This window comes from Zalophus californianus, chromosome 9 (assembly GCF_009762305.2).
Source record: "Zalophus californianus isolate mZalCal1 chromosome 9, mZalCal1.pri.v2, whole genome shotgun sequence".
NCBI lineage: Eukaryota > Metazoa > Chordata > Mammalia > Carnivora > Otariidae > Zalophus > Zalophus californianus.
In genome coordinates this window covers 10263392-10289860 of record NC_045603.1, presented here as the reverse complement: position 1 = coordinate 10289860, position 26469 = coordinate 10263392, and the positions used below count along the sequence as shown (strand labels likewise).

At 54.8% G+C, this 26469-nt stretch overlaps 1 protein-coding gene across 2 annotated transcripts; it reads right to left on the bottom strand.

The window, feature by feature from the left end:
- Positions 1-521: 521 nt before the first annotated feature.
- BAIAP2L2 (BAR/IMD domain containing adaptor protein 2 like 2) lies at positions 522-26370 on the bottom strand. Of its 2 annotated transcripts, XM_027593821.2 has the most exons (14): positions 25466-26370; positions 24210-24285; positions 23174-23260; positions 22637-22698; positions 12933-13004; positions 12591-12707; positions 11616-11762; positions 4509-4661; positions 4107-4230; positions 3743-3956; positions 2315-2437; positions 1815-2022; positions 1196-1239; positions 522-998 (listed from the first exon to the last, which is right to left on the bottom strand). In XM_027593821.2, the coding sequence occupies exons 1-14, from the start codon at positions 25514-25516 to the stop codon at positions 923-925; spliced, it is 1554 nt and encodes a 517-aa protein (XP_027449622.1). In that variant the 5' UTR covers positions 25517-26370; the 3' UTR covers positions 522-922. The 2 variants fall into 2 exon arrangements, with proteins under 2 accessions (XP_027449622.1, XP_027449623.1); XM_027593822.2 differs by lacking the exon at positions 2315-2437.
- Positions 26371-26469: the final 99 nt, after the last annotated feature.

Below are 26469 nucleotides of genomic sequence, written 5' to 3'. Positions count from 1 at the left end.
GGGGAGAGGGGAGTCCTAGTGGCGTCGGGGGCATTGCCCTGCCCTGGAGAGACCCCACCAGCCCTACTCACCTCAGTGCCTCGCCTGCCCCCCACCCCCAGGCCACATTCCAGGAGGGGATCCAAGATCAGGCTAATCCAGGTCGGAGAGCCTGGGACTGACGGGGGGTGGGGGGGCAGAACAAAGGGTACTGTGTCCCGGGCTGCCGGAGGGTGACTTGCTGGTGGTCCCAGACCTTGGCCACTGCCACCCCTCCCCCTCTGGGGAGCCCCTCCCCCCCCCCGCCCACTTCCTGGGAAACCAAGAGCAGCAGAGAGACTGGGCCAGAGGTGGGTGGATACAGCCTGAGGGCTTCAGGGCAGACCTAAAGATCTGCTTAAAATGAGGGCTGTGAGGGGCTGTGCAGGAGCCAGGGAGTGACCTACAGGACCTCCTGGACCCCACTGTCCAGCGGGAGGCCTCCAGCCCCAACCCCCCCAACCCTGTCCCCCAAATCAGACACCACCAGTCCTGCGGCTGTGTCCACTTGCTTTATTTCTCACCGTTTACAAAAGTTAAACAGGAGGACATATGCGGGGTGGACTGGAGGGTGCGCAGGGGCTCCTCCCTGCTGGGGCAGAGAAGGGGAAGGGCGTTGGGACGCATGAGGCAGGCCCCCAGGGAGAGTCCTGGGGCCCTTGGAGGAAGAAGAAATGGTCCTGTCCCCCAATTCTGCCTCCTTTATTTTGAAGGGCCCAGACCCCAGGCCAGTCCCCTTGGAGCTGCTCAAGCTGCGGGCAGCGCATTTGGGGCAGGGCAGCCCCCCCCCAGTATCCGGACCCCGGCTTCGCGGATCCACTGCTGCTGCGGCCACCGCCAGCTCTGGGCAGCCCCTGGGCAGTTGTGGGGGGACGACCTCAGACCCGTGCCGGAGGAAGGCACCTCAGCGGATGAGGGGTGCCGAGCGGTCGTTGGTGATGGTGGGACGCAGCTTTACCGTGGCAAAGGGGTTTGTGCCCCTGCGAGGGGAGAGGTCAGGGTGAAAGGGGCCCAGGTCCTCAGCTGGCTCTGGGTCCAGGCGAAGTGGCTGGGCACCTGAGCCAGGGCTCACCCCTACCTCCTGCCCCCACTGGCCACCTCCACCCACCCCTGCCTCATCTCCCCCCACAGCCCTCCTCTGAGCCCCGTCCACTCCGACCCCCGCCCTAGGACTCACCGAGGGAAGAGCTCTGGAGGGTGCGGCTCCCAGGACATAAGTTTCTGCAGTGGGGGTGGAGGAAGGGCCAGGTTTAGGGGGAAAGGGGCACCCCTGCCTCTGCTACTCCCCATTCCAGGAAGGCAGAGGACCCGGACCAGTGGCCCCGGCAGCACCAGGCTTCTGGGAAATAAGGCCCGGGTGTTCCGAAGCCCAGAATTCTGCAGGTTTCAGACGTGAGAAGCCCGTGGGCCAGAGTACCATCCCCCGGGCCCCAGCCGCTCTCCTTGCGCCCCACTCCTCGCCCCGGTCCTGCCCAGCCGGCCCCGGCCCCGGCTCTGACCCAGGATCCTGGTCTTGCGTCTCCTGGGAGGTGGGAGGGACAGGCCTTTTCCAGTGCTCCCAGCAGGACAACGGGGGCTCCAGGCCCTGAGAGGAAGGCTTTCCCCCTCCCCAGATTCTGAAGTCCATCCCACACGTCCCCTGCAGATGGGCAAACTGAGGCTGGGATGGGGAGGCCCCCTGCCAGCCAGCCAGCGGCCAAGCAGGGAGGGTTACTTCATCTCCAGTCTCCGGGCCCATGGGATGAGCCCAGGGTTGAGGACAGGTTGTGTGTGTGTTCGGGGGCGGGGGGGCTCACCTTGACGTCACTGGCCACCCCCGGGCTGCCCATGCTGCTTTGGCGGCTGTCAGGCAAAGGTGTAGGTGCGGGGCTGGGGGCGCGGCTCGGGACGCGGCTCGGGGCTCGGGAGCGGGACTGGCCGTCCCAGTACTCTGACGGTGCTGTAGAGTTGGCCGGCCGGCCCAGGAGGTCGTCAAGGCTGTGGCTGCCCCGGAGCGGGTAGGATCTGAGTCCAGAGGAGGGATGCACGGGAAGGGGGTCAGGCGTCAGGCCCCTACTGCACCGCATCCCATCTTGCTGGGCTCCTGAGCGTCCTACAGCCTCCTCCCTTGTACCCAGGTGAAAGGAGGCCACACAGGCTTGAAGGCAGCCCCAAGAGGAGGCAGAGGGATGGACACAATGACTTTCTCATGTGGGGGGGGGTCCCCTTCCTCCAGGGGCTGAAGGAGGCTAGGCCCACTCAGGAATGCAACTCACAGATGTCCCCACCCCTGCCCCACTTCCGACCACCCAGATACCTGGAAGGTAACTCATTCATAGGGCTCATTGGGTTCATGGAGGTCACTGGGCTCAAGGGGCACATGGGGCTCACAGGCACCTCCTCCAAAGGCTTCACATAGGCCTCGGGGAACCAGCCGCTCCTGCGGGGTGCAGGCAGAGGGTCCCATAAGCAAAAGGCCCAACAACAGTGGCCAAAATCCCACTCCCGAGAGCAGTTACTGAGCAGTGCTGTGTGCCAGGCCTCTCTCGGAGGGCCCTGCCCAGACTAACTCATTTAATCCCTTGAGGAGATCTTTCTCAACATTCAAGTCCAGCCAGCCAGTCTCATGTCCTGCCAGGGGCTGGGTCGCCTTAAGAGGCACTGGAAGTCCAAGCAGGAAAGCGCTGTGTCCAAGGACATGTGGTGACCCGCTTCATTCCCTACTCGCCGAGCACCCACCACATGAGGGCCCACAGAGAGCCAGACACAGTTGCTGCTCCCCAGAGGCTCCCAGCCCGGCCGATTGGCAGACGCACAAATGGATGACGACGAGGGTGACTGGGAAGGGGACAGGGCAGGGGCTGAGGACCACAGGCAAATGTACGAGCCCAGAGGAAGGCGCACGGAGCCCAGGGTGCCTGACTACCAACCCAGTGCCCCTCCCTGCTCTGCCCCGCTGCTTCTGTCCGCCCCAGGGCTCTGGGTCCTGTGACCCCAGGTACCCCTGCTCTTGGGGTCTTCGCCTGCCTGGAGGCTCATTATTGCCACCTCCAGAGGGCTGGGGCTGGGGGAGAGGCAGTCTCTGGCCCAAAAGCCCTGTGGGGGTCACTGGCTGGCTCCAACAAGCTCCCACCTCCCCCTTTTTCTTTGGCACAAAGAGTGATCTTTGCACACTCCCCTTTTTTGGCTGCCAACCCCTGCCCTCCACCAGCCTTGCAGTGACCACAATGTACTTCCCCACCTCGGGCCTCCACTCCTGGTGTCAAAACCGACCCCAGTTTGCAATCTCGAAGGATCTTCCCTGCACCCGTGACTGCAGCTCAGCCTGTGAGGTCCCTGCATGGCCCGTGGGCCTGGCCTGGGGGAGCCCACCTCCAGGTCCATCTCCTCCATCAGAGAGCCCCGCTGACTCTCAGGGTCCGGGGGAAGCTGCTCCTCCCTCGGTGCGGGGCACGCAGTAAGCGCCCAAGCAGTAGGGTTCCCGCAGTGTCCGCACAAGTGACAGAACCTTCCCATTCCTCCCGGGGGCCACGGCCCTGTCCTCTAACTACCCCCGCTGGCTGGATGAGGACCGGTACAGGGCGTGTGTGTGTGCGCGCGTGTGTGTGCGTGTGTGTGTGTGTGTGTGTGTGTGTGTATGGTGGGGGGAGACTTGTCTGAGCCCCGGAGTGGGGGGGTGGGGCACCAGTCTCGGTCGGGGCCTCCGGGGCCTCCTTGCACCCCGGGCCCCAGGGCTCCCACTCACGCGCATGAGCCCTCCAGCTTGCCGTAGAGCCAGCCGTTCTGGGCCTCGGGCACCAGCACCTCCAGGACGTCCCCGGCCGAGAAGCGCAGCAGCGTGTGGTTGGCGCCCTCCGAGTGCGAGACGAGGGCGCGGACTCTGCGGGCGCCCCCGCCGCCCGGGCGCTCGCCGAAGGAGTTGGAGCGCGAGCGCGGGCTGCCGCCGGCGTAGAGCGAGGCTGCGGGGCCGGGAGAGCGCAGCGGCGCGTGGGTGGGCAGCTGGCCCTGGCGGCTGCCCCCTCGACCCCTCCTGCTGCAGCGCCCCCTCCGGGCCTCTTCCCGGGCCCCCGGGTCCCCCCCCCCCCCCGGGGGCCTCCCTCTGCACTCACAGGTGGACGGCGTCCGGGGCAGCGACCGGCGGTCTGGTTCCAGCTGCGACGCGGACCTCGCCTCGCCGGGCTCGGAGCCGTGCCGGCTGCGGGGGGAGCTGAACTCCGCCAGGGGCCTCTGGGGCTGCGAGGGCAGACGGGCAGGGGAGGGTGGGGCGGGGAGGGGGGCGCCGCGGCGCCCTAGTCCAGCCCCCACCCCCAGTCCGGGCCGTCGGCGTAGGGGTTCTCGGGCCGGCGGCCCCGCCACCGCGGGGGCGCCCAGGCCGCGCCGGGGCGGAAGGGCAGGCCCGGGGGCGCCGCGTAGACTGGGAGCCTGCGGGGCGGGGGGCTCCGGGCGGAGGGCCGCAGGCCCCAGGGCGCCGCGGAGGGTGCGGGGGCCGGCGGGGGCGCCCAGGGCCTCACCATGTCCAGGCGGGTGGGCGTCAGGCGGCCCGAGGGGTAGGGCGGCCCCAGCACGGGGCCCAGCAGGCCCGGGGAGTGGGCGCGCGACGGGCTGCGGCTGGCCTCCGACTGCTCCTTCCACAGCAGCACGCGGTTCTGGAGCATGCCCCGGGCCTGGCCGCGTGGGGACACAGGCGTCAGCCAGATCCAAGCAGGCGCCCGCCCTCCCCCGGTCCTGGGACCTCAAAAGCGACACCCTAGACCTGGGAACTCGGGCCGCGGAAGTGGAGGATGACCCGATTTTCTAGCTGGAAGGAGCCAGAGACCACTGTGGTGCCACTTTGGACTTGCCCACAGTCTAACCCTCTCCCTCTTTTGTCGAAGAAGGCCCCTCAGTTTTCCTTGAGGTGCTTCTCCTGCCCCTTCTCTCAGTCTGTGTGCTTTGGCCAGGCTCTCCCACTGCCCAGTACAGCGGTAGGGGTAGAAGGCGGGCCTGGCCACTCAGGTTGCTCCATCCTCCTAGTTACGGTCATGGACTCAGGGATGGCACTTCCCCAGAAACTGTGACCAAAGAACCCAATTCCAGTACTTATCCTGGAACAATCTGGAAAAATATATTGTTTCACTTCATGGGCTTTGCTAAATAGAGTGAAGCCAACACAGGAAGCTACAACTAAGGGAAAATGGCAAATTTCTGATGACGTGTGTGCTCCTGGATCCAGCTATACCTGAAACCCTTGAACTTCGTAGTAACTAAAGCGATAAGTACCTTTTCTGGGTAAGCCAGTTTGAGTCATTTCCTAAAAGAGGCCTTTCAAATACAGTTTTTCCAGTCTATTCCTTTTAGTCTACATAAGCATCCCTAGTGTCCCTGGTACATGGGCATCTAACTCTGGATACTTTCAAGGACAGGAAACTCAGCCATTGACCACACAGTCCATAACAGCTTGGGGGTGGGAGGGCTTTAAATGTCAGACCAGCTGTGTGCAGGAATGGTGTTTTTAATTTTCTGTATTTGATGATGTTTTGACATCCTGGGCCTTTGCCAATCCTGCAGGGATTGCCCCTCCCAGGGCTAGATCATTCCTAGAGATAGTAAGCAAGTTGTCCTTGTGACGGCACCTTTCCATGATTCCTCCCTTCAGTCTGGCCCAGCTGCTGAAAACCTCATAGAGATCTTAGACAGCAAAACCAAAGCAACTCAAGTCACAGGAGCAACTAGTCCTGTTGGTCACTAGGTGGACACCCCCTCTGTTGCCTTGCATAACTAATTAGCAAAGCAGCACAAAGCCCAAACTCCAAAGGTCTTCATGTGCTTGCTGCAGAAGCAGTATGCGGGGGCGCCTGGGTGGCTCAGTCGTTGAGCGTCTGCCTTCGGCTCAGGTCATGATCCCAGGGTCCTGGGATCGAGCCCCACATCGGGCTTCCTGCTCAGCGGGAAGCCTGCTTCTCCCTCTCCCACTCCGCCTGCTTGTGTTCCCTCTCTCACTGTGTCTCTCTCTGTCAAATAAATAACATCTTAAAAAAAAAAAAAAGCAGCATGCAAAGGAAGGACATAAGGTTCTGCATACCATATTTTTAAAAGGGTTTTTGTCCAGTTTGAGAACATTCAGTGGAAAGCACCTGCCAGGGTCCTAGGGGGTTCTGGGAATGAAGGCCACACCACCAAGTCCCAGCCTGGAAAGCACCCAACTTTACTGGCTTCCCTCAGCCCTGCCTCCAGGTGGTTTCACCTGTGGTTAGGAAGAAACACTGTGCAGGCTTTCAAAACCATAAGGAGACCATGGGAGAAGTCTTAAAAACATTTATGGAGCAGAAGAGTCATTCTAAGTATGCTATAGACCCCATAGACTAGAAAAGGCCGAAAAATTTGACTAAAAAAAATTTTAAACATGGCAAAACAATAAGCAACATCAAATGATAAATGACAAACAGAAAATATTTGCAACTCATCACCAAGAAAGGGCTAATTTCAGTAACATATAAAGAGCTCCCAGAAATGAATAAGAAAAATGGAGGGGAAGAGGCTGACATGTCCTAGTAAAGGCCATCCAGTGGCTTGGAACCATGAAAAGATCTGTCTCGTTTATAAGACAAGTATAAAATAAAACCACACGGAGATACCAGTTTTACCTTGCTGATTAGCAAACATCGAAAAGTTTGCTCTCACGCAATTGTCAAGGAGAATGTAATCTACACGGCCGGCAGAAGGGTAAACTGGGACAGTCAATGCCTACATCCTTGGGCTCGCCAATTCCATTCCTAGGAATTTATTCTGGAGATAGACTTGCACAAGTACAATAAACCTAGAGAAGCTGAGGGCGAGGTGAGCAGAGAGGCATGTTAATGACCAGACTCGGACTCAGCCGGGATTGGGTATGCAAGGCACGTGAGAGTGATCCCTTGCTGTGCCCAGCCCTCATCGTTCTTTAAATCTTGTTCCAAATCTTGTGCATTCTCTTTATAGATATAGTAATGGGTAAATATTTATGCTTGACTACCTTAGGAGTTTGATCTTGTGTGTCCTAAACTCCAGCTGGGTCAGACAACATGATACCTGTCCCCACCCCTCTCCATACCTACGGGAAGTCTGGCTCATTCAATCCACGGCCCCCTCCTGAGGGGCAATCACTCAGCAGGAGGCAGTCAGTGAAGGGGTCAGCTGTCCCCTTAACGTTGGAGGTTAACCGTTCAGGACACAAGCAGAAAGGAGCTTCCTGCCAAAGAAGGTACTTACATGGCCAACAAGGACCGGGAAAGATATTCAGTTTCACTAGCCATCAGGGAAATGCAAATCAAAACCATAATGAGATACCACTTCACACCCACTAGCTTGGCTAGGATCAAGAGGACTGACAATAACAAGTGCTGGCAAGGATGCAGAGACATTGCAAAGCTCATACACTGCTGGTGGGACCGTGAAATGGTGCAGCCACTTTGGAAAACAGTCTGGAAGTTCCTTAAACAGTTAAACATAGAGTTACCCTATTCTCAGCAGGGCCACTCCCATATAGCCATGAGGAATGAAAGCATATGTCCACACAGAAACTTCTACATATATCCATAGGAGCATTATTTATAATAGCCGCAAAGTAGAAACAACCCAGAAGTGCATCAACTGATGAATGGATAAATAAAATGTGGTCTCTCCAGACAACGGAATAGTATTTGGCAGTAACAAGGAACGAAGGACAGATATGTGCCCCCACATTGATGAATCTACCCACACGATGCTTCATGGGAGAAGCCAGTCACAAAGGACCACATATTGTATGATTCCATTTATATGAAATGTCCAGAAGAGGCACAACTCTGTCTAGAGACAGAAAATAGATCCGTGGTGGCCTAGACCGAGTGGGGGGGTGTGGTGGGAAATGGGGGAGGGTTAGGGAATGACCATCAAGGGGTGCTGGGGTTTTTAGGGGTAATGCAAATGTTCTAAACTTGATTGTGGCAATGGGTGCACGAGTTTGTGAATGTACGAGATTCCACTGAATTGTGCACTTTAAATGGATGAATTGCATGCTGTGCGAACTGTATCGCAATACAACTATTTCAAAGAAGAACAAGCAGTTCCTCCCAGGAGCATCAGCCTGTGGGAGAGAGGAGGGGCAGGAGGAGAAAGCTGAGCCCCGAGCCGGGGGCCGGCTGTTGTGGGACAGCGGAAAGATATCAGCTGGAGCCAAGATCAGTCACTGCGTCCAGCCATGTCTCCCACCGCTGCTCAGCACCAGAGGGTCCCTGGGTTCAGAGACTTGGGACGGGGCTTGGCTGAGGTGGGGAGGCAGGAGTCTGCTGGGGGCTGTTGGAGGCAGCTGACTGCAAGCAGACAGATCTCCTGAAGGGTAGCCTTTGTTTGCTGCACTGGAGGGGAGAGAGTAGGGGCAGGAGAACCTAACTCCACTGGGTTCCCTGATATGAGGTTCCACCACTGCGTCAACCTTGCGAGATGGGGATTATTACCCTCTTTTGCCAGGTAAGAAAATGAGACCCAGAGAAGCGAAATCGCTTGCTAGGTTTGCAGCCAGAGCACAGTGGCTGGGAAGAATACAAAGAAAGAGAAATGGAAACTGAACAAGAATGCAAAGAAACAGAAACTACTGGGCAGAGCAAGGAGGCTGGGAGAGGGGCGGGGGAGCCGCGTCAGGGGCATCAGGAAAAAGAGGCTGGCCAGCTGGGTGGGGGGGTCCATGGCCCGCTCTGTCTCAGATATGACATTGAGCAGAGCCTGACATGCCATCTGGACTCAAAGCATATTTATTAAATATATGAATGAAGGAACAGATGACATTGGAAAAATGCAGGGACAAGGTCATCACTTTAGGAGAGAATGATGGAAAAATGATGTCCCAGTGTCCTTGGCCCCTCCTTCTGCAGATGCCACCACATTTGGTGAGAGGATGGACTCTTTATGCAAAGAAAGAGACGTTCCTTTCTCCAGGAAAACACAGTCTGCACCAGTGTGTTCAGCCTGAAGAGTAGAACACAGCCCCTACTCTCAACCAGGTTCCCTTGTGCAGTGCTCAGTCTGCACAACCTTCCCTGGCAGCCATGTCCGCAGTGGTTCTCCGCATGAGTAGGCTAAATTGATCCCTATCCCTGAGGCGGAGGTGAGAGCCAATCCTTGCCGCAGGAAGACCTGGGTTAGAAGGGGGTCCCACCGGGGTAAAGATTGCTCCACTCCCCGAATCCTCCCACGTTTGCCAATACCACTGCCTGAGGCCTTGCGGTTCAACTCAACCCCGAGTGGGAACAGGACTATGAGGAGGCAAAGGAAAGAAACAAGGCACCTGAGAGGACCCAGCGGTGAGGGAGGAGAACCGAGCAGACTACGCGGGCAGTTGAGAGAAGGGGCTGACAAGCTTGACAAGATCTTGATAGGAGCATGTGCTGCATACCAAAGACCTTCTTACCCAGACAAAGCACAATTTTACGATTGAAGATGGAACAGATGAACTAGAAGAGAGAACAGTCCTGTTGAGGACACAATCAGGCCTGACAGGTCAAGGGGTGGGTCGAGGGAGTATCTCAAACTACAGAACAAGAACAAATGAAACAGCGTTGGTGAGGGGGGAGGTCATAGATGTGGAGTTCTAGAACGAGAAGGAATGGTGGCAGAGTGATAATAGAGAAACGGAAGAGCAAATGGCTCCCCTGACCTGAAGAAAGACCTGAGCCCACAGAGTGAGGAGCACCAGCAGCCACTCATCTAGGGGTGCCTGGACAAATTCCTGAGTCCCAGGGACACCAAGAAAATCTCCAAGCATCCAGAGGAAGAGCCAGTTACTTAAGAGAGAAAGAAGACAGACTGGCACCCGACTTCTGCATCCACAAGACAGAGCACCAGGAAACAGGGGAATGTCCTCTTGGACCACAGGAGAAAAAACCTACAGCTCTGGAGTCCTTCAACCAGCCGACATGCCACTCAGTACTCAAGGTCAAAGTGAGACGTTTGCACATATGCATGGATTCAGGTGACACATCTGCAGAAGACATTCAATTAATCAAGACAGAAGCCTCAAGACAGCAGGAAATGAAAAGGAGTGAAAACAGTGGTATCAGCATATCTGATCACGTGTGTAATGAAATATCAGTGCAAGTGACCGTGCACCAGGCAGTGGGAATATACATGATCTAAGTGAAGTTTCTCGAAATAGAAGGATCATGCTGCAAAGTAATGACTTGTGAGAGTCTAGAACTAAAAGTCCTGAAGTTTTTTTGCAAAACCAAGAGCTGGGGATTGGGAAGGCAAAGGGAAGGAGTAAGGCCACATTTTAGAGTGCCAGGGAGGGCAGCAAAATCCTTCTCCAGGTCTCATCTTAAGGGGTGGGGGGCTGCAATGGACGGAGTAGTGTCGGGGGGGGTGTCAGTATATTTTGGAAAATATAAGAGATGAATATATGTTATCAGGAGGGTCACAAAGTGAGGTTATCATGAATAGAGATGAAAAGAACAGTAGGATTTGCAAATTAATAAAGGGGAACGGGGGATCCATAGTAACACCACCAAAGTGGCAAAAGCAAGCATGGGAGAAAAAGAGGAAATGACCAAGTAAAATACAACAGGTATATCAGGTGTTGGGTTAACTGGGAGTGAGCTGAATTGCTCTATTTGAAGACGTAAGCTGTCAGACTGGTCCAAAGTCAAAACTGAGCTCTATGTTAGTGACAGAAAACACACATAAAACAAAGAGATAAAGGGGTGCCTTCTGGCTCAGTAAGAAGAGTGTGCAACTCTTGATCTCAGGATCATGAATTCAAGCCCTATCTTGGGTGCAGAGATTACTTAAATAAAACTTTGGGGCGCCTGGGTGGCTTAGTCGGTTGAGTGTCTGCCTTCGGCTCAGGTCATGATCCCGGGGTCCTGGGATGGAGCCCCGCATCGGGCTCCCTGCTCAGTGGAGAGCCTGCTTCTCTCTCTCCCTCTGCCTGCTGCTCTGCCTACATGTGCTCTCTCTCTATCTCTCTGTCCAATAAATAAATAAAATCTTTTAAAAATAAATAAATAAAACCTTAAAACAAAGAGTTCACAGAAGAGAAAGGAGGGTACTTTTAATTTCAGACAAAGTGAAATGAGAAGCATCAAGCTGGATTATGAGATATGAAATACATAAATGGCAACATTTACAGAGAAGGTATGATAGTTGTAAACCCAACAGCACTAAACAACATGGCAGTTAAATACAGAAAGCACAATCTGCTAGAAAGCCAATGAGAAATGAAAGAATCCGATTGGTCTAGCAGATGGAACAGAGCAAGAGTACAGAGGATTTAAACAATATGATAAAAGTAATAGGCAATAACTAAATAAACCTATGAATTGATGAATTTGCAAGTGGTGAGTATGTGCAAGCAGGAATGAAAGAATAAATGGTTCATACATGAGTGAATAAAGGCATGAATTGGTGAATGAATGTGAGAATAAACAAAATCATGAAGGAGTATCTGATGATACAAATAAACACAGAAACAACCAAAGAAATAGATGGGGAGAGTAAACAATAAATAACTACAGAGAGGAAGGCTAGAAGGAAATGGGCGAAGGGAGGGAAATCCCTGTGGGCAGCCAGCTCACAGAAAGCACAGACCCTAGGAAGGCCCTGTAACCTGTCCCCCAGCCCCAGCTCACCCGGCCAAAAAACTGCAGGAACGTGTTGGAAAGCAGCAGGTGCTTCTCGGCCAGGAAACGATAGCGCCGCTTCTCTTCCAGTTCAGCTGCCCGCTGACTCTCAGACACAAAGGCCTGCATCTGTGCGTGTAGCCGGTTCACACTCTCCTGTGGGAGAAGCGGGTTCTGGCTGGAGGCAGCGAGTGGATGCCTCATCCCACCCTCCCCAAGTACCAGCTGTCTGAAGCCTCCTGTCCTTCCTGAATCAGCCGTCTCCTCCCTGAGGTCCTCCCCTGAGCACCCAGCTCAGCAGAGCTCCCGGGCCCACCTCTCATGGGCATCCTCATCCTCCTGAGCCTGGGCTCTGTGTCTGTCCAGCTGGGGCCCTTCGCACAGGCAGGGCTGGAGTCTCAGCCATTGCTCTGCCCCCAGCCCCAGGCACGGGGCCGGGCACGGAGGCGGGGCCCAGGGAGATGGGTTTAAGGAAATGTGATGAGTTGATTTAAGTCCCTACTTGGGAGGGTAGATTCTGAAGAGGAGAGATAAGAGCTTAGTAAAGGAGCCAGAAGAGGAGACAGGAAAGGAGATAGAAGTCTTGGAGGCAGAGGCCAGGGATGGGGCCCTGAGCTTGGGAGGAGGGCTGGCCCCGGCCAGGGGCAGGGGAGCACTGCCAGGGCAGGAGGGAGTGGAGGAAAGCGGGGCTGCTGGGGAATTACACCTTGGCTACCGCGACCAGGAGCAGCATGGCTGACGGCCTTAGGTTTTCTCCATGAAATAGAAGGAAGGCCGGGCAGTGACCACGCTAGGAGCGGCACTGAGGTGGGCCTGAGGGCCAGGGGTGCCCACCCACCACGGGCCTGCTGACCTCCCTCGCTCTGCTCACTACAGAGAGTGGGGCAGGCGGCCCTCCTGGAGTTGGGCCGGTGCTGGGCGTGGGAGCTCAGGAGGGTGTCAGGGGGTCCCCCCAGAGCCTGGTTTTGCCCCCAGCTCTTGCACCTTCATCTCCCGAACATTCTTGTCCCTCTTGCGTTCCATGCGCCACAGCTCAGACATGCACTTCTCCAGGTTGGCGGCTCGGTGGTGGTACTCCATCTCATAGTGCTGGCGGCTGTCCTTGGGGAGGGTGGGGAGAGGGGGGAGACCCCCATGTCAAAGAGCCCAATACTCCAGGTCCACAGGTCAGAGCACTGAACAGGGCCCCGGGGGGCTCAGCTCGGAACATGGACAGCCTGGAGCCAGTCAATGCCCAGCGCAGGCCTTGGTGTGCTCTTCCGTCAAACGGGGAGAGGCCGTCTTGCGGTGATGGGCTGGGGTGCCAAGGCGGGGGGCCACACTTACTTTGATGAACTGCATGTCCAGCTTCGTGTTCTTCTCCATGTGCTGTAGCAGATCTCCATGGAATGTCTGCACCTGTGTGGAGCACAGGGTGGGGGTGATCAGAGTGGCCCTAATCATCCCCAGGCCCTGGCATCCCTTGCACTGCGCAGTCCAATACAGCCCACCGAGTTCCTAACACACCAGACACCTGCCCAATTGTCGGAGAAAATGGTCATAATATAAGCACCTGGTTGGAGGGAAGATTAAATGGTTCCGTATGCAAACAGGTAGTGCAGAAGCTGCCTGGCCACACCCCCTCCATAAATGTATCAGTGTCTTCTGGGTCTTACTCCCAGGCTGTACATTGATTATGCCATTCCCTCTGCCTAGAATTTCCTACCAGACTTTGAGTACCAACTTCCCTGCCCCCTCTACTGGGAAGTCTCCCTGACTTCCCCAGCAGAATCCACTGTTCTCCCATTTTGTGTCTGGAATGTATATACATTTGTTCGTTTACTTTCCGTTCCTCCAGCCATAGGACAGAATTTCTTGCTGGGCCCCTGGTCATAGCCCCTTTGTAGGAAGAGCAAGCTGCTGTGGGCAGGAGCCTCATCTGGCCATCTGTGTCCCCAGCACCGTGGGCAGGGCCTGACCCAGTGAAAGCGCTCACAGCTGTTGAGGTCTTAGCTGTTGAGGGGTGGCTGGTTTCCACGACAGGTGGGATGGAGGCAGCTGACCACCTGGGGGACCAGGAGGCGGGGGAAGGCTGCTGGGCTCAGGCTCAGAAGAGTTATGTCCTAATAATTCTGGTTCTGCCTCCAGTTTGCTCTATAACTTTGGACAAGTTGCTGCCCCTCTCTGGGTCTCAGTTTCCCCATCTGTAACAGGAAGGTCTTGGCCAGATGCTCTTGAAGCTCCAGCCTCGCAAGCCCGAAGAGCTTTGATTCTGTGAGCCATGGTGCTCACCTGGCACCTTCCCCTGGCCACCCCCATCAGCATTCCCTGGGTCACTGTGTGTTGTGGGGACATCAGATCTAAACCCTTCAGCTGCCCGCTTTGCCCTCGGGTTCACAGGGAGCAGAGAGGAGTGTACCCCATCCTGCAGGGGACCTCTGCTCAGCCTCCTTTGTCTGCACCTCCTTGCCCCTCAGCAGCCCCTGCTCAAGAAACTTCAGCGGATGCTGCTAGGCATGCTGCTGCAGGGGTCCCCATGCTGTGCTTGGGGAGTTCTGCCCCTTGGGCTAGGGCATTGCCCAGAAGGAGAATGCTGGTAATCTTCTTCCAGTATTCAGGGAAAACCAATTATAAAAGTTGCAAATTTTATGTTTTTCTCCCGTAATTGTTTCTCAAACCCTGGTAACTGCTGGTCTTAGGGGCCTTGAGTGTGGCCCCCTCAGGCCAGGCCATGCCTTGAATCCTGAGTTGTGGCTGCTGGGTGTGTGTGTGTGTGTGTGTGTGTGTGTGTGTGTTTGTAAGGGGGTCAGTGTTATGAACGGTGTCAAGACCACATATCTGCCTTGTCAACTGGATCCCGGAAATAAGGAAGTGAGCCTTCCCAGCCTGCACCTGTGGGATCTCCCAGGGCGGTCCCTGGGGCACCTCACTCACCCCTCCCCTGGCCCTGCTTCCCACTGAAAAGATAGTCCAAGGTTTCTGCTTGAACACCAAATATGTGTTCTCGAAAATCCCCGTATCCTGCAAAATCGCCCAAAATAAACAACAGGGCTTATAGGAGATACAGAGTTGGAGCCAACCTGCAAAAGCCAGGCAACTTTGTAACCAAGCACTCATAAAGATGATGAGTGGTACCTGGAGACAAACTTGAACCACACCGAAGGCTACGGAGAATATCTAAAATGCACAAAATCCCACAGAATGGGCACACCAGCTCCACCTGAATTCCTGCAGAGCTGGCGTGCTGAGACAATGCAGGGGGATGTGGGGCTGTCACAAAGATGGGCAAGGGAGGTGGTGCAGCCTGCCCCCAGCTGAGAGCCCTGGGCGGCTGGGAGCACTCTCCTCAGGGAGGCCTGGGCACAGGAGCTCTTTTAAAATGTTCTTAAAATACAGATTAAAGGGTTCTTGCCGTCAGTGCAGCAGACAAGCTGGGGGCTTTTCCCTTCCCCTAATTCTGGTTGCCCTATTCCACTCTCGCTTAGGAGACATGGCTTATGAGCAAGTCACCTTCCACGTATCAGATGTCACTCCTTCTGCTTCCAGTCAGGTATGAATTGAGTCACCCTGTGGATATGTGTTAGAATGGGACCGCTGGATTGTAATTGTTCCCATTGCCATGGCTTGGCTGTGATCACCAATTAGATGGGGCTCAGGCACCACTGGGTTAATGGAAAGTCTCCATTAAGCTCCGGAAGAAATCAATCTATTAAGGGGTTGATAACTGATGTGAACTTTGAGCTCTTGCTATGGCGGAACCATAGGACTATAGGACTATCTATTAACAGGTGGCTTCTGAAACACAGAAGTCATGAACCCCAGGCAGACTGAGGAATTCCCAGCAGGTCAGAACAGAGACTGCCCTCCCCTGCAACCCCTCTCCCAGCATATACTTCATGAGCGGGTCCTGTGAGCCCCTCAATACAGAAGCTGAGAGCAGACCCACCATGGAAAACACACACTGTAACCTCTATGTGTTGAGTTATTCCAGTAACTCGCAAGAAATCCTTTTGCTGCCTATACAGGAACCCCACCCCCCTGGCCCCGGAAGAATTGTCCCTGTGGGCTGACCCCACTCCTGTATTCCAGTTTGCTCTTGAACCCCCTCCAGTCAGGCTGTGCCCCACCACACCAATAAGAATGTTCTTGTTGAAATCACTGACACTCCACATCACAAAGCCAGCTCTCAGGACTCATCTGACACATCCTGTGGTCATCATTCAGCACAGTTGACCATTCTCTCCCCCTGAAACACCTTCCTCCCTTGGCTTCCAGCCTACCACCCTCTCCTGGTTTTCCTGGCACTCCCTACCCCACCATCCTCGCTGCCTCTTCTCTGTCATTTGCCGATTCTCCCTCACCTCCTGATCCCCCAGGGCCTCTTCCTTTCCCTTCTGACACCCACTCCCTCCATGAGCTCATCCGTCCATATGCTCAGGACTCCCAGACAAACAACCCAGCCTAGACCTTGACCCCAAACTCTAGCCTCATACATACAACTGATGTCCACACCTCCAGTTGGTTTTCTAATAAGCGTCTCAAACTTACCATGTCTAAAACTAAGTCCCTAATCTCTGACCTCCACCTGAAATGTTCCACACTCAGTATTTCCCACCTCAGCTAATGGCAACTACACCTTTCCAGTTGATTAGGACAAAACCTTGGAGATAGTTTGATTTTCCCTTTTCTTTTGCAACTTACATCCACTCCATCAGAAAATCTTATTGGCTTTACATTCAGTCTGATTTCTTCTCAACACTATCACTGCTGCCACTTTCCCAAGCGATTTCAACCCTCCCCTAGATTATTGCCATAGCCTCTAAACTGGTCTTCCTGCTCTGCTTTTGCCCTCCGCTGCTAATATTTTATTCTTAGTACAGGAGCCAGAGTGATCCTACTAAAATATAAGTCAAACAATGAACAACTTGGAGGATGAAATTTTAAAATTCCGATTATAATAGCTAAAAAAGCCAGATACCTAGGAACAAATCTAACAAAAGAGATGTGCAAGACCGCCACCCTGAAAATGACAAGGGCTTGCTATGAGAAATGAATAAACGGAGAGGTATACCATATTCATCGATCAGAAGACTCAATATTGTTAAGATGACCATGAATTTATATATATTTTTAAAGCAGGTTCCACTCCCAGTGTGGGGCTTGAACTCATGACCCTGAGATCAAGAGTTGCGTGCTCTACTGACTGAGCCAGCCAGGTGCCCCTATGATGGCCATTAATTTATAGATTAATGCAATCCCTGTCCAAATTCCAGCAGGTTTTCTTAATGGAACTGACAAGATGATTCTACATATAGAAAAGCAAAGGATCTTGAATGTGCAAAATAATTTTGAGAAAGAACAAAATTCTTAGACTATTTGATTTTTTACCAGATTTTATTTATTTGACAGAGAGAGAGAGAGAGTACAGGAAGGGGGAGCAGCAGGCAGAGGGAGAAGCAGGCTCCCCACTGAGCAAGGAGCCCGATGCAGGACTTGAACCCAAGACCCTTGGATCATGACCTGAGCTGAAGGCAGATGCTCAACCTACTGAGCCACCCAGGCACCCCTAGACTATTTGATTTTTAAGACTCACTATAAAGCCACAGCAATGAATAGAGTTGCAGTATTGGTATAAAGATAGACAAATATATCAATGGAACAGGGTAGAGAGCTCAGCAATAGACCCACACATATACAACAAATCACATTTCGACAAAGACACCAAGTCAGTTCAATGGGGAAAGCAAAGCCTTTTTGAAACGGTGCTAGAACAACTGAATGTCTATACAGGGGGAAAGAAACCCTGATTCTATGTCACTTCATACACAAAAACAAATTTAAGATAGATCATAGAAATAAATGTAAAGTCCAGAACATAGAGCTTCTACAAGAAAACTTAGAGTATCTTTGCCATGGCGGTGGGCAAAGATTTCTTAAATAGGCTACAAACACAAACCACTTTTTAAAATTGTCAAATTAGCAGAGGCAGGTGTTTGTTGTTGCCATAGCATTAGTCCCATGAATTGTAAGGTAGTTTACTGAGTTTAAACAGATTCTGCCTTTTGTAAAATGAAAACAATAAAATAGCCAAATTGGGCTTCCTAAAAATGTAAAAGTTCTGCTCATCAAAGACACTATTTAGAAAATGAATAGACAAGCAACACGTTGGGGGGAGAAAAAAACATGCACCCTGCATATATCTGATAAAGGGCTCATATCTTGACTATATAAAGAACTCCTATAAGTCAACAATACGTATAGGCAATAAATGGGCAAAGTACTAAACAAACACCTCAAGAGAGAAGATACGCAAATGTCCAGAAAGCCCATTAAAAGTCTTTAGTCATTGGCATACGCAAAATGAAACCACAATGAGGTACCATTCCGTACCTTCCAGAATGGCTAAAATAACAAAGACAACATCGAAGGTTGGCAAGCATGATGAGCAGCAGCAGCCTTTACACATTGCTAGCGGGGATGTGGCTAGCACAGCAGCTTTGGAGAGCTCTTTGGTGGTTTCGTATAAAGCCAAATATATGTCAGTCCTGTGACCCACAAATTTTGCTCCCAGGTATTTGCCCAAGAGGAATGAAAACATACATCCACAAAAGACTTGTGCAAGAATGTTCACAGCAGCCCTAGTCATGGTAATCCCAAACAGGAAACAACCCAAATGATCATCAGCAGAAAAAGAGATAAACAAATTGTGGTAGATTCCTTCAGGGGAATAGTAAGTAATCAGACAGGACAAGGCTTCGATGCCTGTGACAGCATGAAAGCCATCTTACCGACAGTACGCCGGGTGAATGAGGCAGGTTGCAGTGGAACACATATGTACAATTCCTGTCATATGAAGTCCTAGAACAAGCAACCTCCAGAGACAGAAATCAGAGAGTGGGTTGCCAAAGAGGAGGGAAACTTTTTTTAATGAAAAGAAACAAAGAAACGAGAGCGAACGTTAATGGGGACAGTGTTTTGGGGAAGCGGGTGATGAAAATGTTCTAACATTAGATAGTGGGGATGGGTTCAAAGCTCTGTGACTACATTAAAAACGTCTAAATTGTATATTTTAAAGGAGTGAATTTCAAGCTGATATTATATATTTAGTATATAATATCCACAATATATATGAGAATATATTTTTATCTATTATTGTATATATAGATACATCCATGATAGGACTTCTATAATGGGCTCCATTCTTGGCCCAGGTATTAAATCATAACATCTGGAAGCGTGTGGGGGGAAGAAAGGAAGAAAAAAGTAAAAACAGCCAAGAGGGACAGATGTTGAAGATAAGCTGCGGAGATCTAACATACAGATAATAGGAGTTCCTGAAGAAGAAATGCAAAGACAGAGAACAAAAACGTTCTAAAAACTGTGATTCAAGATAACTGTCCTGAAATTAAAAAAAAAAAAAAAAAGGATTTAAAACTACTTATTGTAAAAGTACACCATGGGACTGGGAATTTTGACCCAGACTGATTAACACCAAGACATGTCTAGAAAAATTACTAGACTGAAGAAAAAGAAAAAAAGAAAAAAATCTTTCGGGCATCCAGGCTGAGAAAGCAAGTGATTTGTGATGGGAAAAAACAGATCATCAGACTTTTCAGCAGCAACATTCAACGTTCCAATGGCAGAAGACGACCGGGATGTCTGAATGCTTTCATTCCCTGTATCCTCGAGAATCAGGATTCTTGATGAGGACCAGGAACAAAGGAGACGCCATGTGACCCATAAGAGGAGCAAGACAGCCAGAAAGCTGTCAATACTACTAGGGTCGTGCCCAAGAGACTCAGGAGCCAGACTGAGGAAGCTTCTATTGGCCAAAGCGGGGGACATTTTCAACTTGGGCTAAAGACAATAAAATTGCAAAGGACTGAAATACATCAAATGTGTTTAAATCTACAAATACCGATGATACTAAAAAATACTACAGTAGGGCGCCTGGGTGGCTCAGTTGGTTAGGCGACTGCCTTCAGCTCAGGTCATGATCCTGGAGTCCCGGGATCGAGTCCCACTTCAGGCTCCCTGCTCAGCGGGGAGTCTGCTTCTCCCTCTGACTCTCTTCCCTCTCATGCTCTCTATCTCTCATTCTCTCTCTCTCAAATAAATAAATAAAATCTTTAAAAAAAAATACTACAGTAATGGTGCGAGGAAAACAATACCGCTAACGGGTCACTTTCGGAGGATGACAAGGAGCGAGCTCATGCTCTTAAAAGCTAATGAGGAAAGGGAGTGAGTAAACCTTGATCCTGCTTTTCCCACACAAAACGTGCCACGGGTAACAAAGAGTAGGTAAGGAGCAGCGTCTCCCAGTTAATGGGTAAGAGAGCATCAGAAGAGCTGTTAACTCCCAATGTGGGAACGGATCTGGACACACTGAGCCCCCATGGCTGTTAATATCATGTGGCTTCAGACGTGACGTGGCTCCTGCTAGAATCCAGTGCTCTCTGTGGTCTTGCCAGAGGGATAGAACCTGGGTCTGATCGAGCCCCTGCATCCAGAGGACAGAGGAACAAGCTGAACTACGCCAGGAATGTGAGATCAGCAATTTCCAGATTGTAGGAAAACCAGTCATAGGGCCCCAGGGCCTTCAACAGACAAGTCGTAAGGGAAAGAAAGGGATGGAGGGGAACCAGTTGACTGAGAAACTCAAAGCCATATTTGAAAAAAAGAAACAGAGCACAACCAAACTCTAGTGTCTAGGGATGTATGCCCCACTGATCAGCTACAAAGGAGCACAAGGAAGTGTCGGATCCCCGGTCACTTTTGGAGGGAGGCGGGGAAGGAGGGGCTGTGATTTTGACAGGGGGTGCAGGGAGGGGCTCCCTGGGAGGCAGCACAGTTCTTGACCTGGATGGCAGTTTACCTTAAAATGATTCCTTAAGCTCTAATATGCTCACTGAGATGTTCCCTGTCTGTGTTTTCGTTTACAATTAAGAAAAGTCAGATCCTGTAGCTTTTTGGCTTCGCACACTCAGAGTGGCTAGAGCCCCAGCGAGGCCACAGGACGGGGCTCTTGTCGTGGCCGACCATCTCCTTCACACACGCCTCTGCTAGCCCTTGGGAGCTGTCGCCTCTGCCCAGAACGCCCCTCCCACACGCGTCTCCCTGGTTGACACCCTCCCCTCCTCTAGGCCTCTCTCAGGGTCCCTTTCCTCGGGCTGTTTTCCTGGATATCTGTTTAAAAATTGCAGCCCACCAACACTCACTCTGCGCCTTCCCGGCTCTGTTTTCCTCCGGAGCACATTTTGCATCTATCCTGTTGCATATATACTCACTTGTTGGTCTTGGGTTTTGTCTGGCCCCACCCTTGGGGCGGGCAAGGGTTTTGTCTGCTGTCCATGCCCCCCGCCCCCCGGCCGGCCTGCAACGGCACCCAGCACCCAGCTGTAGATGGCTGTCGGGTGAAGGAGCCCCCGGGGAAGGCAGCATCAGCTGCGCTGGGTCTGGTATGGTTCTGGCCAAGGGCCCTGCCTGGTTGTCACAGCCAAGACACTGGTGCCCAGGGACGGCAGCTCTCCTTACAGAGAGGGCCTGGATGACACTCGTCCCATCCAGCCCAGGCGGGCCCGAGGATGGGAAGCCACAGGCCACCAGCACAAGCTGCGCTCCTGACTCCCCTCCTGAGCCCCAGCACAGGGCACGGTTGAGCCCTAAGCCTGCAGGTGTCCCAGAGATGGGCCCCGGACCAGGGTTTTATCCTGGGCAGGTGGATGCACGTTTTCTGCTCCTGAAATTGTTCCCTATTTTGGCATGGTAGCCAAACTGCTGAGTATTTTCTGGTGTCCCCCAAAGTGCACCCTGACTTCCAAGGGTTCCCCCCACACACGTTTGAGAGCCACGTGCTGTCACAATGAGCTGTCCTTTCCACCTGAGCTTTTCAAGACCCGTCACCACCAGGCCCTCTCATGCTCTGCCCCAGCTCCCCATCCTTGGCTCACTTCTGCCCACCGTGCCCCCTGGGGACTTCTTCTCATCTCCCCACGTGGCCAGCCCCCACTCTCTTCAAATCTTGCTCTTTCCATCCAGAGTCAGGGAAGCCCTGCTCGGTGCCAGGCCCCACCCCAGCCCTCGCAGGGCTCCCAGTCTTGGCAGGGATAGAGACAGGCCGGTAGATCCTGCTGCCTGGTATCACCATGAAGATGTATGGAGAGCAACTAGTTTACCCTTATGAATTCACCTGGTCCTCCCAAGAGTCCTGCCAGTAGTTATGATTGTCTTCATTGTACAGACAGATAAGCCAAAGTACAGAGAGCCTTGTTCAAGGTCACAAGCCCGTGGCAGGTGGCGCTGGGCTGTGAACCCAGGTGCTCTGGCTGCAGAGCTGGCTTTCTTAACTACCGTGTGCTAAGAATGCATAGAAGCATCCGCTGGAGTCTAGAAGAAGTAATGAGCTTGCCCGGGGTCAAGGGAGGCCTGGTAAGGTGCTGGCCAGCAAGGCTGGGGCTGCTTCTAGGCTGAGAGAACAGCATGAAGACAGCCCAGTGGTAGGAGCACCAGGCCGTGTCTGCAGAGGGCAGCTCTTCTCGGGGCTGGGCTGTGACTGGGGGTGCCACACGGAGGCTGCTGGATCAGCAGCGCCTGGGATCCCTCACTGGGGAGACTGGGTTTAATTCTGTGGGGTTTTCTCATGGATGTGACAAGGTTCAGTGGCTGGCTGCTCCCTGGGAGCTTGGAGGGAGGGGTTGGGGAGCCAGAGAGGAGCAGGGCCTGGCCGCGTGCACCTGGGCAGCGGTCCTTTCTCTCCCTAGTTCCTCCACTCGCTCTGGAATTGGGAGCAAGGGACTCGATCTCCAAGACTCAGTTTCCTGGTCTGTAGAACGGAGACAGAAGTGGCGGCTGCCTCCTGGGGTTGCCGGAAGCTTGAACAAGCTATGGCAGGTGCACACGCCCTGCACAGCCTGGCAGGCGCAGCCCATGCTTGTGTGTCACTAAGGGCCGCAGGGAGCCCTCCCTGAGAAAGGCTGTGGAGGGTTGGGCCCCGGTCTTTCCTGGAAAGCAGCCCGCTCTCCGGAGTGACGCCTCAGGGCCGCGGTACTTACCACCACCTCCAGGTCAGAGTTCAAGTGCCGCTGGGTGTTCGACATCTGCACCAGGATCTCCCCTGGAGGCACGGAGGGAGAGCCGCCTTCAGCGGGGGCAGCCCGCCCCACCCACCCTCCTCCTGCTAGAAGCTGCCGCAGCGGGCTGCCTGAGACGGGATTTGGGGGCCAAAGTCCAAGGATTTCCCATATGGCGCTGGGAGGAAGGCCGTGCTTGTCCGGGCCCTGGAATAGCCCTGTAGGGAGTGGCGGGGAGGGGCTTGGGCTCCAGAACAAGAGTCTGGGCTCTGGGCTCTGGGCTTGTCATGGGCTGCAAGGCCTGTGGCTTGGTGGGGTTTCCAGGAATGGTGAGAACAGGAAAGGAACCCTCTCTGGGATCCCAGGCTGGTGAGCCAAGCAGGCCCCTGAGTGACGGCACCAGGGAGACAGAGGGCCCTGGGCCGCAGGAGGCGGCCTGGGGCAGATGCAGGGCCAGGAGGAGAGCCCCTGCAGGTCCAAGAAAGATTGGGGGATATGGTGGAAGGGGGAGCGCCTCACCCAGAATCTGCGAGGTGGAGCTTTGGAGGGCCTGCTCTCCGATCTTCTGGATGGCGTTGAAGTACACCTCAGCCGCCTTGGACAGAGCTGCGTGGGGACAGGGGACGTGTGTAGCCCCAGCCCCCTCCTCCATCTGCCCCCGCCCTCTGGAGACCCCTCCTGTCCGGAGAGGGTGCGCGGAGGGGACACTGTGGGAACTGGCAGAGGCATCTGGGAGACGGAGGGGTGTCCCGGGCGGTGTGTGTGGACGCGGGGTACTGGCCAGAGGGGGAAGCGGGTGTGGAGCAGGGCCCAGGGCAGCTGTACCCCGCACCCAGACTCAGCGTGTGTCTGTCATGGGTGGGGGCGCAGGCAGCCATGTGTACCCGCAGGGAGGGTGTGGGCAGGTGTGGTGTGATGCGCAGGTGTAGGGGTGTGGGGTGCGAGTGGGCTGGGGGAGCTGGGGTCGGGGAAAGCAGGCTTTGACTCCAAAGTCCTGAAAGGCAGGGAGGGCTTGGGTGGCTCTCAGCTCCGGGTGTGTCCCTGGCTTGTCCTTGGCACAGATGGTTGCAAGCCCTGGTGGTGTGATCGCCTTGGTGGAGTGGGGGTTGTTGGGAAATGGGGGAAGGGTAGCTGTTTGTGCGGGCACCGTGGGTGAGGTTCAGCTGTTGGCAGGGGGTAGGGGGCACTGGGCAGAGTGAGGACACACAGCTGTGGTGCAAAGCCGGGCTTGCCGAGGTGGGCCTGGGCCCAGCAGTGGGCTCATGGGGCAGGATCAGGGTGACATACAGAAGTGTGTGCCGTTGGGGCCGTGGAGGCCGCCAGGACCGGGCACCGCATCTCTGGGAGCATCCAGGGGGCATCTAAGAAGCGGGCAGAGGAGGGTGTGGGTGTGCGCAGGTGAGGGTGCTGGACGGGAGTGTGGAGACGTGAGCCTGAGTGGGGTGTCTGGTGTGTGGTGCAGACGATGGGGGGGGGTGCAGGTGACTGCATGGAGGGACAGGTGCATGGGGACAGTGGAGGCTGAGGGGCTGGGGGCCCCGGGCCGGCCACTTACCATGGAAGGCCCTCAGGTAATTGTTTCCAAGGTACACCAGGTTCTGCAGGGCGGGGTTAAACTGCTCCATGATGCTCTGGGAGCCCCAGGCCGACGGGAGCCAGGGCGAAGATTGGGAGAGGGAGAGGAAGAAAGGTCGACGGGCAGAGGTAAGTTACCGGGCCTCAGGTGCAGGGATCCCGTCCAGCCCCAGAGAGGAGGCCGCCTAGAAGCGTGGAGTCACCCCGCATCCTGACTCTGCTGCAGGGGCCTGGAGGCCATCTCCCCGAATCCCTGTTCCAGGCCAGCTTCTGCTCACATACCTGCCCTGGCAGGAACCTGCTCCCAAGACAATGCACCTGGAAGGTTCTCCTCCTCCCACTGGGAGGAAGCTCGTGGTCTGCTGTGGCCCCCAGCTGGGTGTGGCTCAACCCTGCGCTGGGTCCAGGCCTTGCCTGGCTGGACACACGGGTGGCCGACAGTCACCCCAGGGGCAAGGGCAGATCTTGCCTTCCTCAGAGAAGAGCCCCTTGTCAGCGAGCCTGTGGCTGGGTCATGGGCCACCTCAGGCCACGGCCAGCTGGAGGGTACCCTCGGGGTGCAGAGGGCCTTGCGCATGGACTTAAGACTTGGGTCTTGGTTCAAATTGCAGAAGCCTCTCGGGGATGTTCAGAGACCTTGAACAAGCTGTGGAACCATGCTGGCCTTGGCTTTCTCATCTCTCCTTTGGGGTGATTATTTTCTATCCTAGAGGCAGGGTGTTGTGAGGCTTACATGTGAAAGGGTCCTGCACAAAGGAGGCGCCCAATAAAAGTCTATGGGGACAGCGGCAATCCCTCTGGTGTGAAGTAGAAAATTTGAGTGAGGGGCTCAGAAAGGAGAGATGGACAGAGACAGGAAGACAGAGAGAGACACACAGAGAGGGACTCTCTGGTCCTGGGCCAGGTGGCTCTTTGGGGCCCCACTTGCTCCCACCTCTCGCCACCCTGGGCCCCGTCCCGCCTTGGTCCAGCGTCTAGGTGTGCCATCTCGGCGGGTCTGTCACTCACTGGGTGACTATGGACAAACCTCTGCCCTGGGAGCCTCAGGTTGGGGCTGGGGTGGCTAACTGCCCCCAGGGATTCCCACCCCTGTGACCATAACCCAGCCTGACTCTGGGTCTTCCTTTCCAGACCATGCTGCGGTCATGCTCACCCTCTGTCCTCCAGAGCCGGCCGGACCGTCGAGCCCTGGGAAGGGGCACTCGGGCCTGGGGCCTGGGCCACACGCTCGCTCACCTTGTAGATGGCCATGGTGGACCTATAGACCTGGTCCATCTCGGGGGCCATGGAGTGGGCTGCAAGTCGGGTGCTGGGCAGGAGGCCAGAGGTGCTGGTGGGGCCGGGAGCGCGGGGGGTCGGTCGCTTACAGTGCCCACCGCTTTGAGGGAGCAAAGAAAGCTGTAGAGTGGGACCTGGAGACGGAGGGCCTGCCGGTGGTGGTGGCCAGGGAGGAGGTGGCAGCTTAATTATTCACCAGCCAGGGATGTCAGAATGCGATCTGGGGCGTAACCAGACCCGGCGGAAGGCATCCCGTGACGCGGGCAGGTTCGTGTGACCTGCCCTTCAATTATTTACCCCTCTGAGCTGTGGGCCTGTGGGCACGCGTGGATGGGCCACTGTCTTAGGTCGACCAGGGACCCCTATCTCTGGGGGGGGTACCCCTGCCCTACCGTCTGCCCACATCGGGCACTGCCCAAGTTATAGGGCCAGAGCAGCTGGGGGCCCTCCCCCGGGCCCCTCCCTGACAGACCCAGCCCTGAAGGCCAAATGTACCACTGGGCGTCACGGCTCTCTGGCCTCCTCTGTACCCCCAATCACTCACCCCGCACCTCGAGGGCCGAGGCTCCCACATCAGCCGCTGCCTGCCCACCTCCTCATGCTGGCAGCACGAACCCTAGAGCCGCACAGACCTGGGACAAACCCTTGGCCCCGCTCGCTGGCTGTGACTGTGCCCAAGACCCCTGCCCTCTCTGGGTCTCATCTCCTGCCCCAGCAAATGGGGCTCGCTCTCGCCTCCCACTGTGGGCAAGTGGGCTTAGCTGCCGCCTCTGAACACCCTCACCAGCCTGATTTGGGGAGGCCTGGAGAAAAAGAGTGGTGCTCTGCCCCGCCCCCCCCCCCAACTGGGGGAGGCCGGGAAACAGAGCACTTATCCAAGGGGGCACAGGATGATGAGTCAGGTTGAAGGGAGCTGGGGGGGTTGGGGGACGGAGGCACTCAGCACAGTGCACACAACACGG